The sequence below is a fragment of the Rhizoctonia solani genome, chromosome 1 (genome assembly GCF_016906535.1).
Source record: "Rhizoctonia solani chromosome 1, complete sequence".
Lineage (NCBI taxonomy): Eukaryota > Fungi > Basidiomycota > Agaricomycetes > Cantharellales > Ceratobasidiaceae > Rhizoctonia > Rhizoctonia solani.
In genome coordinates, this window is record NC_057370.1 from 1,347,431 (window position 1) to 1,364,769 (window position 17,339).

Genomic DNA, 17,339 nt, shown 5'->3' on the forward strand with positions numbered 1-17,339 from the left:
ATGTTGCGTTCAAAGTATTTTATGTGCATCCTTACTTACGACAGCTACGATTCTTGTGTATGTTGCTATTGCTATACCCCGCTTATTACGCGTTTGAATCCATTTCATTCCGAATGTCCTTAATTTCTGGGGTGGGTAGTGGGGGAAAGTGGGCACTCGAAATTTCTTAAATAGTTTTATACGGGGTGGACGATGGTTGAACGCAACTGAGACAAATTTATTGGAGCAATTTTAACTCTGGGTATTTGTTTTGAGTAGCGACAAGCCTATTCTCAAATCTCCAGGATCATAGTCCAGACCACGACCAGGGACATCGTTACAAGAACATCGATAGGAGCGACACACGCATAGGCCACCATTATCCATAGCGGGAGGTTGTTGGGCATTGGCGTGAGTGGCAGACGTAATTCACATCGGGAGCTGACCGACGGAAGCAGAGATATTTGTTCTAGGGACACCCTCCACCTGCCAGGCAGAGTGCTCATCTATAACCCCATTGAGGCTCATAGCAGTTGCAGTGTTGAAAAGGCGGTTACTGGAATAACGTATGTTCTTCTTACTCGCTCGTAGATGTCTGAATCCATCCCTCTTACAGTCATCGGCTCCTTCTGCTTCACCCACGGCGCTCAACCATACCATCTGTCATGGCCACTGGGATGAACTACGACTTTCTCTATCAGCCGTCATCTTCATCCATACACCAGCCTCACGTCCCAGGCTCGGATCCTTCGCTTGCAACAGAAATTATGCCCGCACCCCCGCCGCTCTCCGCGTTCCCGCGCGTTAACGGCAAGGGCCAGACGATTGCTCGTGCGACAAAATCTGCCAGAAGAAACGACATCTGCCATCAGCACGCTAGTCACCGTTTCGCACAAGATCCCACAGGAAGAACAGCATCAGATTGCGGCGACAACTCTGCAGGCCGTCCCCATCAACGTGGACACCTTTCTCAAGGAAGAAGCCCAGAGGACTCGGTTGAACTCCAAGAAAACTCGATTGCCCGCAAGAGAGCACGGTTGTCTCGACAGTATGTTGTTTGCTTGTCGGGTGCACCGGCTTTGTTATCGCCGGTTGTCTCCCCATGTTCAAAGCCACCCCCTCACTGACCTGCTTTTGTTCCACAGGCCGTCAGTACCAACGCCTCTGCCCACTCGAGCCTCTTCACGCCAGTTGCGCAACTCTCCGCTCACTGCAGATGGTGACTCTGTGACACCCGAAGGCGTGGCACTATCCCAGAGGGTAGTAACAGCACCCATCACCGATCGAGAAACTTCTGCCACAGCGCCGGCTAGCCCAGGAACACTCCTCCCGACCCGACCCCGACCCGGACGTCCCAGAGGCAAGAAGTCACATGGGGCTACCCCACCAAGCCCGTCCTCCCTTGCCCCCACATCAACTTCGCTCACCACACGTGACGCCCGACCCAACCCCAACTCCGTGGTGGGCGTAAAGTCGGAGCCGATCGACGACCCTTGCTATCCCACATGGACCCACCATCTGAGCTGCTAGATCAGCATGTCAATGGGATGGACCAAGTACGCACAAACGTGGAGCCTATGCCTAAAGTCAAGATTTCCCTAGGCAGCCGCCGAAAAGGGAAGGGCAAGGATAACGTCACTGAGGCGGGAGGGGACCATGAAACCGATGGCCAAGTAAGCAAAATCCAAAATTGGTCCGACCAGCGTAGTCAACTAACCTCATTGAATTTTTCCAGCACTCAAATAATGCCGCGTGCGAGTGCTGTTCATTACAAGGTGGGCATTTGGTGTTCTGCGATGGGTGTCCACGCTCCTTTCATCTACTGTGCCTTAACCCGCCATTGGATGAGCTCAAAGAAGAGACATGGTATTGTCAAACTTGTACAGCAAAAAGGGTTGGTTTTCTTACCCAACAAAACTCCACACTTTTTAATCAACAAATACGAACAGAACAATATCAAGCCCCCAGCCCACAAATACAAGCTTGAAACCAGCACAAAGCGGGTCAATGTCAACAGTTTGTTCGACGATCTTATGCATAACTTGACTTGCGATCCTCCCAAAGTGTTCGCGCTTCCAGAAGATATTCGGACACACTTCAAAGATGGTAGGTCGGCCGAACCGCACCCTCCAGGTCCGATTTGTCTTACTTAATCCACACGCAGTGTCCACAAGTAACTCTGGAGCATACATAGATAGCGGTGATGTAGTCAAGGAGCGATTGAAGTGAGTGCGCCTTTGCAGCATTGCTGATGACACCATGCTTAAGGCCTACATAGCCGCCACGGATTCGTCGAAGAACGGGACCCATATCGACTGAGGGACCGCCATGGTGCACTGGTTTTATGCTGCCAATGCGGGACATCAGCGTCATCATCCACTATGGATGACCGAGTTCATTCGAGCGGAGGTCAGTAATCTTCCCAGTTTGAGCGTGAGATCGAGGGATTTAACGACATTGTTCTAGACTTTAGTAATCGAGGACGGCCGATTATCTCCTGTGACTACTGCAGGCTGCACTGGCATATGGATTGCCTCGAGCCGCCACTGGCGGTGTTGCCGGCAAATGGACGAAAATGGATGTGCCCGAATCACTCGGCGCACTCTATGGTAAGCAACGCTTCTCGTTCTTCTCATAACATGCCAAGCGTGAACATGGTTTCCTAGCCCAAAATTCGGATACCCAAGGCTGGCGGAAGGTTGTGACAATAACGAAACCCGGACAACGCAACAATGGGAACGTCGAGGTTATCATGGATAGCGAGCCCGTACAGCTCAACTCACAGGCTATGCGAGTCGCGTACGAGGAAGTGAAAATCAATGGCCAAAGATACCGAGTTCCAGAGGAAACCATCTTGCTGGACTTTTGGAACAAGGTTAAGCGAAACAGAATGTACGAGGTTTCTTGGTGAGATACTTGGCTGCGGACTTTTTTTTTCATCTCTGACTTTGGGTGAATCTTACCACGGTAGGAATCCACCTCCAGCCCCGGCTCCACCTCCGATTGCCCAAGTGCTACGCCGGCCCGAAGCGCACAGGGTGACCTCACCCCATCGTCCTCCCCCCTGACATCCCTTAGCTCTTTGTCGGATCACGATGATGAAGGAGAAAGTTTCTTGAATGCCCAGGATAGCGATCGTCAAAGGAAGGACGACATAGCCGCGGCAGAGGTATTTGCAGGTTTTTCATTCCAACAGCTAGCGCACTCACCATTTTTTTCTGTTAGCTTCTCCATTTATTCCATATTCAGGCCAGATCAGCTTCCTCGGCAAACTCTGCAGTGGATGAGACTCAGCCTACGGAGCATTCGGCCAATACCTACGGTAGTTCCCCACTCTCATCCATACTAAGCGATGATTCGCAAGACTGCATTGAAAGGGCCCCGTCGAGATCGAAAGGAGTAAGTTACCCGACTTTATTTTACACCAAGATGCTAAATCATTCACCCAGACGTCGAGTAATTCACGTCTCTCAACCCTCCCGTGTCCCGCGCGCCTGCTAGCGGTATCAAGATAATACCAAAAGCAGGCTCTTTTGCCATTCGCATTCCAGCATCAAAGGCCGCAGCTCGCCCAGTAGTTCGGACGTCGCCGCCGCCTCCGCAATCAGCGCAACTCCACCCCCTCCCCTCGACCAGGCCTGGCGCCTTCAAGCACAGTCGGTACAACTTCTGCTTCCCATTCGAAGTTGTTCGCGGGGGGGAACTTGATGGCTCGGCACCAAATCCAACTAAAGCTCCTGTGGACAACGATGAGCTTAGCCCATGAGATAGCTAAACTGAAAAAAATAAAAGAATTGATATCTATCAAGGGGGAAGAGGCGCTAATGAAGTTTTTGAGTTCGTGATTGTTTCATCCTTCATTTTTTATTTTTACATTTTATCCCACTGTCTGTACTCTGCCATAGTTTTTACACGGGCTTATTCTGTTTCGTTTCCCCCTTATTCAATATGATACGATTGCGCCTTACGAGGAATGTATTTGCTGGACCAATCACCTCTGATTCGTTACTCTGCGGATGTTTATGCTTCATGAGGGGTATATTGATATGACTATAGTACAAGGCTGCCAACGGACTGGGACCATATGTAGTTTGAGAACGACTCCAACGCATGATCGCATGAACCTCATAGTCATGGCGGTACGTCTCGAATCTCGACCAGGGTACCTGTGTATCATCAAGCCCGTTAGGTCATAGTCCTTGTCCTCCGCTACAAATGCGTAATTCAGCACGACTTGTCCACTCACCCTGCCTGAGATACCGTTTCGCAAATTCCCGCCCGCAACCAAGGCAGCTGTTAGTATATGCATTGAGCCTTGTGTTCTTGGGGAACCATTTGAACGCGATCTACTTACCTAATATCTGCAAAGAGTTAGGGATTAAACATGACAAGTTAAAATCAACCACACTCACGATACTCGGGACCATCAACATATTGGACAAATGAACAACCATCCTTTGGTGTAATTTCAGTCAGGCTCCATGGGGGGAAAAAAATCGACAAACATACCTTTATGGAGTACGCTTCGTGCCATAAATCGCTCTGTGTAGATCGTTTCAGTTGATTGTTCTTCGCTCGGGTAGATAATTGCTCACACAACGAATCTCCGCCTGGACATATTAATGGGTTTAGCGAGCCTTACCCCGCGGATTTGACGATAAGCAAACATACCGTGAACGCCCGAGGTGTGGTAGAGCCCCTGCATTTCGATCGCAGAAGCGAGAATCAGATATGAGCTTATCTAGGAGGGGTATATTGACCCGATGCAAATGACGTCGACTCACGGTGTGTGCTGTGCCCCCCTAGGTCAGTAAGGCGAACGGATAGGATGATAATCAAGAACGGACCTTAAGGATGTTATAGATGGGGGCGCCACTTCGAGTTCTGCCGTCTGGGGTACTTGTTCAGAGCAAATTGGTGTGGAGAGTGCTGTGTACATACTGGTGACAAAGTAGAAGAAATACGGTTTTCGGGGTTCCATCTCTGTTGGGAGCGCTCGGCGGGTGATGAGGCGAGCAGAACTAGTGGGTATGGTGTGACGGGGACGTGGTATTCTATGCTCGATCCCTTTAAATAGCAAACCGAAGGCGCTTCATCGGTTGTTTGATTCTCGTCCCTAAGCCGCTCACATAGATAAGGCGATTGTACCCCATGATTTGCCATGAGGCAAAAGGGACCCGAAGTCCGAAGCTGTGAAAGGGCTGAATACTTGTCATGCGGATCTTGTCCCTATGATGTCTCCGGGGGCGGGCGTTTATTATGTGCATCAGCCGGTCCCGCGCCGGGGGAAATGCGCTTGTAATTGGAAGTTGGTCTGTAGCATCACCACTCATTAGGGGTTTGGCTTTCGCTACTAGGCCAGGCATGGCATCGTTCCTCAATTCAATGAGACTATACTAGGCATATCCGGATTTCTGGAAAAACCGCACTGTGCCACCCGGCCTGGCTTTTCTCTGCGAGTGGCTATTAGCTGCTCATCATTCCTTAGTCCCACGTGTTTCCGTAATATATAGTAGAGCAGGAACGTGTTAGAGTGTTCACGAGACCATTGTCTGTCCATGAATCAACTTCAATGTGTCCTGCTCGGTGACTACACATCACCCTACTTCACGTACAATGTCTTTTGGACAATAGTTGTAATAAATATGACAAATCTGTCTTGATGTCTTCTAGCTGAAGCATATGGAATCAAGAACAATGAACGGTATTCATTTAAACAAAAACCCCTCCAGTTTGTACAATGGGTCAGTGGTGCCGGTGGTGTTGTAAGATGTCATCATTTTAAATCCTCGCGGGGCTTTCCTGCGGTAAGAACTTCGACTCCTGTCTCCGTGATTCTAGCAAGAGGAATTAAAATTAAACCGAGATTTAGCTCGAGGAATCAGCTTACAGTAGCGTTTCCTCGAACTGTGCACTCTTTTTGCCATCAACTGTCACGGCTGTCCAATTATCCGGCCAATGGTCAACATCCCAAGACGGTCCAAGGTTGATCATCTAAACCAACAGTTGAAATAATCAGTTAGCGCTCCCGGCAAGTCCTATAGAGTTCGAGCTGGACATACAGGTTCAATTGTGAAACACTATTATGCCTTCTAGTTAGCAAATTGGCTGCTAGCACGCCACCAAGGCGTAACTCACCATGCCGGGCTTCATGATGCCGGGTGCTTTATTCTTGGCATAGTGCGGAATGTTTGGAGCGCAGTGGAATAGATTGTGGATCCCATGCCCAGTGTAATTCCGCACGACACTACACCCTTGAGCTCGAGCTATGGGCTCACTGAAACGCACGGAATGACGTCAATGCGTAAACATTATAACCCAAATGAGTGATTGGGGCACGTGGCCGAGGAGCGAAGGTTGTCCGAGGTACGCATGAGCAGATCGGCGCAACCTCCAACAGATCCAAGAAGACCAGAACGGTACTCACATGGCCTTTCCCAAATCACGGAATAGTGTCCCCGGTTTGCATATTGCAATAGCAGCGTCGAGACATTGTCGTGTTGTTCGAATGAGTTTCTTGGATTCTTCGGAAATTTGACCGACTGGATACGTTTCCTGGAAATGGCCGGTGGTTGATGGTCAGGAAATAATGCCGACTTCGGCCGCTCGGAGAACTCACATTCAAATCTCCATGAAAGCCTTGATGCTCCACAGTTAGGTGGTGCCTGATCATCAGGTTGGTATTAACTCACCCTTGTAGCACAATGTAACGTCTAGGCGAAACCTAAAATAAGCAAATAGTGGCGTGTATAATAAACATTCATACCGAGATTGACTATGTCACCTTCCTCCAGCTTACGCTGGTCGGGAATCCCATGACAAATGACTTCATTCACAGACCTGAAGCTGGCATAAGGAACCAAAACTGTGGCCAGGAGGATCTGCACACTCACGTACACACGCTCTTCGGGAACTCTCTGTAGTTAAGTGGACTTGGGTATGCACCTCGCTTAATGGTCTCTTCGTGCACGATTGCATCGATTTCGTCTGCGCAAAAGGGTATCCCGCATCAGGTTTTGTCTAACCGATACTTGCCTGAGGTTGCCCGCTTACCGGTGGTAATGCCTGGCCGAACCGCGGCAGCCGCAATATCGAGAACTTCACGAGCAAGCTACGGGAGTAACCGCATCGGGCCGGTATGAGATGTCGTACCACATCTATGCTCGAACTTGGGAATACTTACCCTGCACACCGTGCGCATGGACTCCTGCTCCTCGGGGGTCAGTATCTTGATGGTAAGCGAATCTCTTAGCCTCTCCGAATGCGGAATACCTGGTCAGCGAATATAGTAGAATTATGTCAGTCTTATTCTTCTATACTCACTTCCAGGGAATCGAGGCCACTCTAGACGCCACAGCACGCAACGTGCGTTCACCTGGTAGCCAGATGGCATCATGATAACAAGCAAGAGCGTCCAGACCCCGAGCCATAGAGGGTGAGAATCACCATAAATTCCATGTGGTTGTGGGTTGTAATTTTCATGGCGGGGACCCACTCACCATCTTCTGCATAGTCTGGCCTTGGAATCTCCGGTGGAACAATTCGGCGTGGTGACAATGGGTATACAGGACGCAAAGTTCCGGTAAACTGAAAGTTATAGAAAGGGTTGAATAGGCCTGGAGACGCGCATTTAGAGAAGAATTAAAAACGTGCGCAAGTGGTCCGTGGTAGTATATAAACGATAAGCATAAAAATGGCTCACCTCCCGAAGCTACGTCTCCCTTTGCGTGTATAACCTTGTGGGCTTTCTAGGTTTCTGGATGAATACATTGAAAGAATCTATCTTGATTCTGCCCAGACTCACCCCTTTGGGCGGCTGTGAGTCTCCACATCAATCAATGTAGTACTTCTGGAATACTCACAAGCGCTTTTAAAACACTCCTGTGCACAAAAGAACGAACCAGTTATTCCAAGTCTGCGAGACTTTGTGATTAGTTGGGCAAAACGGGAGGCCATGAGGACGGAGGTGGTAGAAAGAAGATGGATATCAACGTACTTGTTGCAGGTAGGGCATTCCAGCCGACTCGGTGGATTGCCGTTAGTACAGGAGGGGTTTTGACACAAAACATCACTATTCTCGCTCGACATCCTCACAACTCAAGGTGCAGTGGTGGCAATTAGTATAATATCGCTTTAGCGCTCTTTTTTTGAAGATCAATCGGGATTAGCTAATCAGTAAGTCTTATTGCGTAAATAAATTAGATACATGATTAAATGGTTGGAGCTACAAGAAAACCATGGTCCTAATGTGCTGGTGCAGATACAATCACGATGGTGCTTCGGAATTTATGGATGGGCAATAACAAAAAAGCATACTATTTGCGCCTCCCTGCACAAAAAAGCAATCAGTTCCACACCAATCTCACCTAATAGCGAACATACCCAGTGTTGCTGATTTTGGAGTGGCCTTCTCTAACAAACCGCCCACTACATCGGCCATTTTTCCCTCTTAGAAGATTTGGAACCACCCTTCGAGAGGCGCTTCCAAAATCCATTTGGTTGGGTGGGCGTGTCCAGTGTAGGGGATGACGCGCGGGACGAGCCCGAAGGACCAAATTTGAGGGACCGAGGGGACGTTCCGGTAGTCACTGGTGTCAGAGGGGATGACCCAAGTTCTGATGGTGATCTGCTATCTGGTGATAAGGTGGGGGATGGGAGCTGCAATAGTCCCACATCATGAGATGCCCCTGGTGCAGGGAGAGGAGAGGCCGGGATGGGCGCCAACCCTAGGTCATTTTCGGATGACTTGGGCACTTCCAAGTCGGCTGTTTCATCCCCTGAATCCTCGTGAGGTATGTCGTCCGTACTGGCATTATCGCGAATATGACGCCGGTACTCTTGTTTGCCTGTGGTGTCAATATCACCCATCCCAAATACTCCGTGCTGTGGAATTGAGGCTTGTGAACCTGGGATGCGAGATGCTGCTAAATCTCCTGTTATAGTTGTGTTGAAATTCCACGATTCTACATGGTGGAATGAATTATTGGCCGACGGTGCACGATCTATTGGGCTGCGTCAATCTTTTAAAGTTACATAAAGGTGAGTATCCACGTACGTCTCTCCTGTCTGCGAGCCAAAGGAGGCAATCCCGCTGGGAACGGAAAATTAGATCAAGGTAAGGGGTAGAGGCTTCTGAACCCACTCAGCAATGTATTGACCAGATAAGACGGCTTCTTTGCACCTTTAATCCATGGTGTATCCAAGAGCTCTTGTGCCGTCGACCTTTGTAGATGACATCAGAACGATCCAATCGCCTATGTCTTGTATAAACCCACCTTTTCGAAGGGTCCTTGGCTAGGCAAGAATCAATAAATTCCTTGAATGCTTTGGAATACTTGTGTGCTCCGTTATCCCGATCCAATGTGGGGGCATCTTCCTGCAATCTAGTAAACAAATCTCAGCGTCTGTGAAAAGGATAAGGTGGATTTCCCAACATTTTCATCAAAACTTTGAAAGGTGGATCTCGAGAATGGGGGGCTCGACCCTGGGCAAGTTCTAGCGCGGTGATTCCCAGCGACCAAATGTCTGCCTTTGCATCATAGTGCTTCTGATTTATGACTTCGGGGGCCATCCAACAAGGCTGAAATAAAGTGCCGTCAATTTCCAGTTACATCTGCTGGTATAGGCCTACTGACAGTCCCTACGAAGCTTTTCCTCTTTCCTGGACGCCTACTTGCAGGCGGCGGGCGACTATTGGGCCCTCCATTTCTGGAAAACGCATTGGTCACTTTCGCTCCTGTAGCGGCTATTGGAGGCTTTAGTTTCAAGCCCAGCTTTGTGATTCTGGCCTACCTGTCAGCGTTGTCCCAGAGGGCTCCGGGTCATCCAAATAAGCTGCTACACCCAAGTCCCCTAATAAGACAGTTCCGTCGTCATCGACCAGCAGATTCGCAGATTTAATATCCCCTATGTGAATTTGAAATCGGTTTCCGTTTACAAGTTAACCTCGTTTAGTGACGTACTATGGATGCAGCCATTAACGTGGAGATAGCTAAGGCAATCAGGGGTTGTTAATTTGGTCACGCCACCTGGGGGTGTGAAAAGATGGACCCACTTGAGACCTTCGAGTGCTTGTTTCAAAATACAACGGATGAGCTCTTCCCCCATACCATCCTGGAAGCTGTACCTCATGATATCGGCGACCGAACCTTTTCTCATCAAGCGCAAAGCAATGTATAGTTATGGCCAGCCATCCAAGAGCCGCGTACCTAAAATGGGCAAGTGAGATGAACTGCATGGTGTCTGGTCGAGTTCAGGAGACCGACCCTAAGTACGTTAGGATGCTTGGACAAACTCATCAATTGTGTTTCTTGCGTGAGAAGTGTGAGGGCTTTGGGAGCGAGTCTGTCCAAATCGAGGACCTTGAGCGCCACCTATAGTGCGTAGCGCGCGTCAGCTGGGATTCAAGAGATGCAACGCAGAGCATACTTCGACTGGCGAGCCCCCTTGTGGATGAAATGTTGCTTGATAGACTGTTGACGATGCCCCAAACCCAATCGGAAGACCAATTGTGTAGTCATCCGCCGAGTCGCTGTGCAGAGGTCCCAACGCGGGTTAGTTGAGCCATTTTCCACATGGCGAGTCTTAAATTGTCTTACCTGAACATCTGCCACTCATCTTTGACCGCCCCAATCCAGTTTTTATGTTCTGACATTATTGGAGTACCCAGAGCGTCTACTTTAGTAACAGCACCAGTCGAGAGGGGGGTGGAAGTAGGGAAGGGAAGACGGGAATGCATGCTGTGCGTTTATTATATATATTTCATATATACGTTCAGTGTGGCGAGAGATAGTCGGCTTCAGGAGCAGATGTTCAGTGCAATCAAGGTGGTTGTGAGAATAGGGGCCAGTGATCGGCGTCCACTTCTCCGGGCTAATAGGCACCACGTGCGTCAGTTTACCCTCACAACCCCCATCGCACATCGCAAGCTGCAATTTCGTACGTGGCGTCAACCAAACCCTGTTGGAACTTGGGCCCTATTTATATATAGCAAAGAACATACGGGATAGGAGTTGGCAGAGACAATGGGACTAAGGATTCTCTGATCGGGAAACGAAGTAAATAAATGGTAATGTTACGGACCGTCCCGTTTTGGGACCGAGATAAACAAAAGCGCCCATACGGCGCATAGCCTGAGGTGCCTCTATTAATTGTCTCATCTTCTTAAGCGCAAACGTGCTACCAGAGCACACGAGGTTGGTCGAAAATCTCACCATCCAGGTCGATCGGGGAAGTGAGCTACAAATGTGAACTTCTCTCCTGACCAACTCTCATGGAGATCGCCCAATGACCCAAGAGCTCGAGAGAATAAGAACGCTCGGTCTGGACAATTACGCATGTCTCTCCAACGTTGGATTATTCAGAGGAACCACACTGTTTTCTTATCTTCGGGTATTGGGTAGCAGTTGGTCATATGCACAGGCCCCCGATGTCTGCTCGAATGGCATATGTCTCGATTAAAAATATACCCAATCCGGTTCAAAGTATAATTGATGATTCCTGGATATGTCATTTACTTGCTGCCTATCAAAATTCTCACGAGTATAATTATTCGAGCGGGCGATTGTAACCGGCCCCTTACATAAAACGCCCCTTTATGGGTAGGCGAGATGCTAAAAGGGATATTTTTGGACAGCGTAAACTCACTGGAATTGAGGGTGTTGGCGTGATACAGACTTCAACACCAATTCACAGCCGTTATAGCCTAACATTGGTGCTGAAAGACCAGCACGATTCATCATCCATATTTATATTTTTGTTACGTGTGTGCTGTGTGAATTTATATGGTAGGAGTCCCTTCAATATTGCTCAGCCAGGGTAAGGGCCATCCGCTCGTCTCGGTGAGTGCCGTGCTGTGTGCGACCGAATCGTATACGCTCTTATTCTGCCATAAACGTCGTTAGATATGGTATACGGCTAATCTGGAACAAAGACCCGAGTAGATTGCAAGCTTACTATTAAAACAAGGTGTCCAATCGACCACCAGGCAGCCTGAGTGTCTCACACGACGACATTAATATAATGTAATTTACGTATTCTTATCTCGGCGATAAACCAGATTGCTAACATGCATATATCAGACCTGCTCATCGCTATCCGGCGACAAAGATCAAATAAATACATAAACCCAGCGAAATATCAACATGTAGCCCGATCCGCGCCGCCTAAAATAGACCCCCATGGGACAAATCGTGACTGAAATGGTGAGCACGGTTGACCTTCAAGCTGAACCGTCCTGCATGGAACGATTTCGACCAGTCTCTCCAGGCCGCATACATCATAACTCCAAACGCTTGTGCCTCAGTTCCAAGGATGCCCTGTTGGTGCCACGAAACGGGGTCAACAATGGGGTGAATAAGACCAAGATCTGTAATCTTCTCCATCACGCTTTGCTTGATTTTTTCTATCGAACACCCGGATCAATCTCTTGCTTTGAATATCGTTTCGAGAGTCATAAACCTACCTGCGCAGTCTGTGTAGTTCCTCCCAAAATCGGCGGGCCACATGTTGGCGGCACGATATGCGGTGGCAGCCACAAGTGCCGAACCAGCAGCGTCTCCAAATGTATCATTGGTGCCCGGGCGGCCAGTGTTGTCCATATAATTAGGGACCAAATTGTCGGAATCCTGTGCGTGCATGCATTAGTGAGATAAAATTAGGATGTTTCATGGGATGTATGCGTAGCGCACCAAGCGGGCACATGTTCCATCGAGAATCTCTTTGACCCAGCTCTTGAGGTCGGATACCTGAGCGGTCATGTTCGTACCAGACTTTTCGATGATAGTGGCCACATTGAGCATCCCCTTAGCTGCCCAGGCATTACCTATGTTATAATACCTTAGTGGCTAATATACACGTATAACAAGTTCCCACGCACCAGTAGCCCATAGACCCTTGTCACCAAAGGACTTTGTGTCATCGTTGTAAATGTGAGCCCAAATCCCAGCCTCAGGGATGCGTAACGCGTCCCGGTACAGACGACATTGGTCGTAACTAATCTGAAGTAAAGTTTCGTTTTTTGTTGCGGCACCATATGCCGCAATAAAAGGAAAGCTGTATACAGGATTAGGACGACGGCCCAGACACTCGATCCAAGGAATCCCATAACTTACCCAACATATACTGCATCGGCCCTAGGTAGAACGTAGTAAACTATACTGCACACACCGAAGTAACAATGAGCTTACCAGTAGGATGGAGTAGCCGCGCGATGAGATATAGCCCCGGTCGACGTGCGCGGAACAGTATATAGAACCTGTGTCAATAAGCGCATTGCACTTGAGCTCAGCAATAAAGAATTTGTTGTCGATGTCCACATACGTAATTTAACTGCTTGAGTGCAGCCTCACCAAAGTAATCTGAATACGAGTTCTTTACATATTTCCCTACAAAACTAATATTAATACCTGCACGCAATTTTCCGAAACCATTTAGGAGAAATTATCAATACGTACCAACCAGCACTGCTAATCCGGCGGAGGCTCCATCCAATGCCGCGCCATCGAGAGCATCGTTAATCAATTGACTGAGCCTTCCGTCGGGGCTCTGCCTCACGGCAGCACTCAACCCGAACTGAATGACTTGCAATGGTAACTGCTTGCGAGCAGACTGAGGGCACGGGTATGAAAACGGTTTCATAGTGCTCTCGTCATACCCGTAGACAGAGTACTCAGGAAACTCATGTTCAGCTATAGCGTCTGCTGCAACTCCTTGCTCCCAACTAGTATAACATTGGGATAAGTTGGTATACATATACGTAAGAACAGGAAGGTACCAACCTCGTTCTAATTGAGGCCAACATAGCTGACTTGACCTATCACAATAAGGAAGTAGATTAGTTGTCTACAGATGCAATAAACTTCAAAAAGTGAGACTAACCATCTCTATTTTATGTTCATGAGACTTGTAGTCCATGTCATATTTGGGAGAACCCGCAAGTGCCAAAGGCAACAATGCGAGCAGACTCGGCGCATAAACCTTCATGGTAGTAAGGACAGTAGAACCCTAGAGATATCAAGCGGTACAGAAGAGAGCAAGACCACGAATGAGCTTGATGTGTGCTACTATTAGATCTTTATAGGCCAAAAAATACCAGGTGCCTGACTGGGCCATGCGCCCATGTATTGTATGGTTGTATGGCCTATCATACCCTGGTCGGAGCTCTAGCAATGGGCTGAGTCGCTCTCGATCAAAATATAATACACGTACGTGATTTGACAGGCCAGCCCAGCCCAGAAGCATATAAATAGGCTGAGCGTGACTGGTAAAAACGCACGCCCATTGTTGCCTTATCAGGGTTGATGTTATATTGATGTTGCTTATTCAAATTGGGTGCCATTTTCCCTATCGAACGAAGCGGAGCCCATTTACAGTGAGGCTATTAACCCTGGAAAACTGTGGCGGTTTACGGGCTGCAGATCTATCGATTGACGCTTTACAATAGGCCCCCGGAAGCAGGTGGGAAGGTCCCTCCGTCTGTAAAGTGAGAATTCAATTCGATTCTTCCTTTTTTGGTAACATAAAGTGAAAAATCACTAGCAAACGGGCGGAGGGACCTTCCTAGGGGTTACCAGGGGCCTTTTGCAATACACGTCTATTCAACTCTATGGGTTCATGAAACAAGTTTACACGTCCTCATTTCCTCTCTATGTTTTTGTTCCTTATTAACCTAGCGGTTCCACTGTAGCTAGATGTCTTGATTCACAAGTCCTTGGTGAATGTTTCGTGCTAAACTAATTTGACTGTACCTTTTTGAAGTCTAAATAATTACATTGTGGTTTCTTGATTGAGAAGCTGGAAGTCGTGAACCAAGAGATCTAGAGGACTATGCATATGTATATCATTAGATCAATGAATTAAACCAGGGATTCAAACTCAAAACTCGGTGGATCCGGGGAGGTGTGGGCCTCTCAACAACTCGGAATTGCTACCCTTTGTACGGTTATAATAATCATCCAAGTGAACCGAATTAGAATGTTTCAGGACCCTTTGGGTGTTGAAATAGGTATGATATATTGGACACGATCGTCTCGAATAGCAGGGGTGACTCCTGTCCAGTTTATCCTTCATGCACTTGCCATGAGCTAAAATGAGTTCGTTCTACCAGAAGTATCATGCTTAGGTGACCTAAGTTAGTACCAAAGTATTAATTATATATCCTACTGGGTATAACGCCTTTTCGATGGCGCATTCCCTAGATTGCTTGTAATCGCACGTATGCTCTTATATGTACTTAACCATCTCCAGAGACCTCCTGATACAAGAGCGGGGGAATCAGTGGTCGTAATTAGGGCCGGGTTAACTTAATAGAATGCACTATCGGCGTTCGTGGACTCAAACGTATGGCTACATAGCTCCCGACTCTACTAACTGCAATGACGACAAACTTTAGTTTTGTGTGATATGGACTGACACTATATGGCACAGTAGTATTTGTGTGCACTAGCAATTTCATTTTATAGCGGAATAATCCAAATGTCAACATGGATTACGTTTAGCCCAACCTACCATTCTCGCAAAGAACCGTCCTCTCCACGCCAAGTTGCATTCCTCCATGCTTTTTCATGAACGTACTTTTCCGATGCTTCACGCACCAGTTTCTCGTTAATATTGATACCAAGACCTGGACCTAGGGCATTGCGTGAGTCAAATAAATCTAGGATCAGTTACTTTAGTACCTGTGAGTGCTTCAACATGGCCATTTTTGACCGAGAAAACCTCAGGGTTAAGCATGTATGTAAATAGGTCGGCACCTAGGAAGAAGGGTTAGCTCCTGCTTGTAACGTGGCCGGGCCAAGTGAGCAACCTTGGTTGTAGTGCATCTGCCAACTCATTTCTTGGATCACAACTGGATGATATTAATCGTCAACCTAAGCAATATTATCGAAGTAGCAAGGCTTACAGTTTGGTGCGGCAATTCCGACCTGAAGTGATGCAGCAAGAGCGATGGGACCTAAAGGACAATGTGGCGCGAGCGCAACATCGTATATTCGCAAAAAGAGGCGATTCTTCGCAACTCTGATATGCCTCCGCAGTGAGCAATCTGCACATGGATGTGTGAGTGATGGCTTGGTTCGCAATACCACACTTACGTCCGGTTGAGCTATATCAATGGCGCGACGCTCAAGATACGGCCGGAAGTCCCAACGGGACATCAGCCGTTCACCAAGTGCAATAGGGCAGGTCTAGAATACGAATAAAGCTCTGAGCTAACTGCTACTTCAGCATACATACTGTCATTTGGGACAAATCGGCAATTTCTTCTGCTTGGGTTGGTAATAATGGCTCTATACAGGAGTATTAGCATGCTTAAATTTGGAGTGAGTGTATGCTATCTACCTTCAATGAAAAGTGGTTGATATTCTTCGAGCCTACGAGCTAGTTGTTTAGCCATTCCCTTGTGTACCCGCCCTGCGTATAGTTAAGTGGGAGTTACACTTGGCGATTCGAGACGTACCATGGAAATCAATGCCTACATCCAGCCCTAGAGCTTTCACTGCGGCAACACGCTCAATAGTAGCCTCCAAAACCGCAGGAGAATCGATCCAAGCCACGGATTCTAAATGCAAGGAGTCAAGTTAATACCTAAATATTTAATTACAAGTAGAAAACAGACCGGTTCCGTTCATTTTTACAGCCGTGAATCCCTGTTCCTTCCGGGATTTTGCTCCGTTGACCACATCATGTGGTTTATCCCCTCCGATCCAACCATAAACTTTGCACCGATCTCTAACCTTTCCACCAAGCAATTGCCAAATTGGCACTCCCAAACGCTTGCCTATTAAGACGATTCAATCACATGCAGCGATGAATACGGCGATAATTTTAGTCTTGCCTTTAATATCCCATAGGGCGATATCTAATCCGGCAATAGCAGACTGTCATGGTTGAGAATCGTCTGAGCAGTATGAGATTAGAACCCTTACCATAAGCACTTCGCCACCACGATAAAAGCGGGCACGATATCCATGGCTCCATATATCTTCGATATTATCGGCATCCCAGCCCACGAAACGCTCTTTCAATTCGAGGAAAGCCCCTTCTACTGCTTCGGTATGGCCCTCCAAAGTACCTTCTCCCCTTTCGAATGGCCATTAAGGACATTGTTAAGAGATAGAAATAAGTAAAGTACCTACCATCCTACTGTTCCGTCCGCTACCTCTACACGAACAAACAACCACCTAGGCGGGATCCTGAACACTTCAAGCTTTGTAATTGTGCTGAGATGAGAAGTGGTCGTTTGGAGAGACATTGTGGTTGTAAGACTTATGCGGCCTCATGGCTTTACCTATGATTATATATTTCCAGCTTGACTTTGCGATGCCGATAGCTTCCCAACTTCTCTCACTTCCTTCGGGGTG

The 17,339-nt window shown here is 47.9% G+C and overlaps 6 protein-coding genes across 6 annotated transcripts; 1 reads left to right on the forward strand and 5 right to left on the reverse strand.

Moving 5' to 3' along the window:
- Positions 1-644: 644 nt before the first annotated feature.
- On the forward strand, positions 645-3,745 carry RhiXN_03927 (kinesin-like protein 6; the record flags this gene model as incomplete). The annotated part of the gene is made up of 13 exons (XM_043323744.1): positions 645-1,027; positions 1,125-1,440; positions 1,503-1,652; positions 1,715-1,873; positions 1,929-2,085; positions 2,144-2,204; positions 2,258-2,388; positions 2,446-2,588; positions 2,627-2,886; positions 2,965-3,148; positions 3,205-3,378; positions 3,429-3,482; positions 3,539-3,745. The coding sequence occupies 13 exons, from the start codon at positions 645-647 to the stop codon at positions 3,743-3,745; spliced, it is 2,379 nt and encodes a 792-aa protein (XP_043176163.1).
- Positions 3,746-4,006: 261 nt separating this feature from the next.
- Positions 4,007-5,345, reverse strand: RhiXN_03928 (Metallopeptidase family M24; the record flags this gene model as incomplete). Its single annotated transcript, XM_043323745.1, has 11 exons — positions 4,007-4,188; positions 4,226-4,272; positions 4,334-4,340; positions 4,392-4,434; positions 4,489-4,521; positions 4,575-4,589; positions 4,651-4,678; positions 4,764-4,781; positions 4,827-4,870; positions 4,921-5,046; positions 5,109-5,345. 11 exons carry the CDS (start codon positions 5,343-5,345, stop codon positions 4,007-4,009), a joined length of 780 nt encoding a protein of 259 aa, XP_043176164.1.
- A 410-nt stretch (positions 5,346-5,755) lies between these two features.
- Positions 5,756-7,375, reverse strand: RhiXN_03929 (Metallopeptidase family M24; the record flags this gene model as incomplete). The annotated part of the gene is made up of 12 exons (XM_043323746.1): positions 5,756-5,816; positions 5,870-5,973; positions 6,042-6,059; positions 6,118-6,256; positions 6,407-6,534; positions 6,599-6,618; positions 6,672-6,692; positions 6,746-6,819; positions 6,873-6,966; positions 7,033-7,090; positions 7,163-7,251; positions 7,303-7,375. 12 exons carry the CDS (start codon positions 7,373-7,375, stop codon positions 5,756-5,758), a joined length of 879 nt encoding a protein of 292 aa, XP_043176165.1.
- Positions 7,376-8,406: 1,031 nt separating this feature from the next.
- Positions 8,407-10,717, reverse strand: RhiXN_03930 (Metallopeptidase family M24; the record flags this gene model as incomplete). The annotated part of the gene is made up of 12 exons (XM_043323747.1): positions 8,407-8,981; positions 9,035-9,070; positions 9,122-9,201; positions 9,255-9,362; positions 9,414-9,559; positions 9,615-9,724; positions 9,772-9,885; positions 9,942-10,132; positions 10,188-10,221; positions 10,274-10,352; positions 10,408-10,510; positions 10,578-10,717. The coding sequence occupies 12 exons, from the start codon at positions 10,715-10,717 to the stop codon at positions 8,407-8,409; spliced, it is 1,716 nt and encodes a 571-aa protein (XP_043176166.1).
- Positions 10,718-12,143: 1,426 nt separating this feature from the next.
- On the reverse strand, positions 12,144-13,962 carry RhiXN_03931 (glycoside hydrolase family 88 protein; the record flags this gene model as incomplete). Its single annotated transcript, XM_043323748.1, has 10 exons — positions 12,144-12,382; positions 12,443-12,605; positions 12,669-12,802; positions 12,857-13,032; positions 13,092-13,112; positions 13,167-13,234; positions 13,300-13,364; positions 13,434-13,699; positions 13,758-13,792; positions 13,858-13,962. The coding sequence occupies 10 exons, from the start codon at positions 13,960-13,962 to the stop codon at positions 12,144-12,146; spliced, it is 1,272 nt and encodes a 423-aa protein (XP_043176167.1).
- A 1,520-nt stretch (positions 13,963-15,482) lies between these two features.
- On the reverse strand, positions 15,483-17,230 carry RhiXN_03932 (enolase C-terminal domain-like protein; the record flags this gene model as incomplete). Its single annotated transcript, XM_043323749.1, has 12 exons — positions 15,483-15,607; positions 15,657-15,731; positions 15,785-15,826; positions 15,881-15,986; positions 16,071-16,163; positions 16,213-16,265; positions 16,318-16,389; positions 16,436-16,537; positions 16,595-16,751; positions 16,794-16,856; positions 16,905-17,058; positions 17,115-17,230. The coding sequence occupies 12 exons, from the start codon at positions 17,228-17,230 to the stop codon at positions 15,483-15,485; spliced, it is 1,158 nt and encodes a 385-aa protein (XP_043176168.1).
- Between the last annotated feature and the right edge of the window lie 109 nt (positions 17,231-17,339).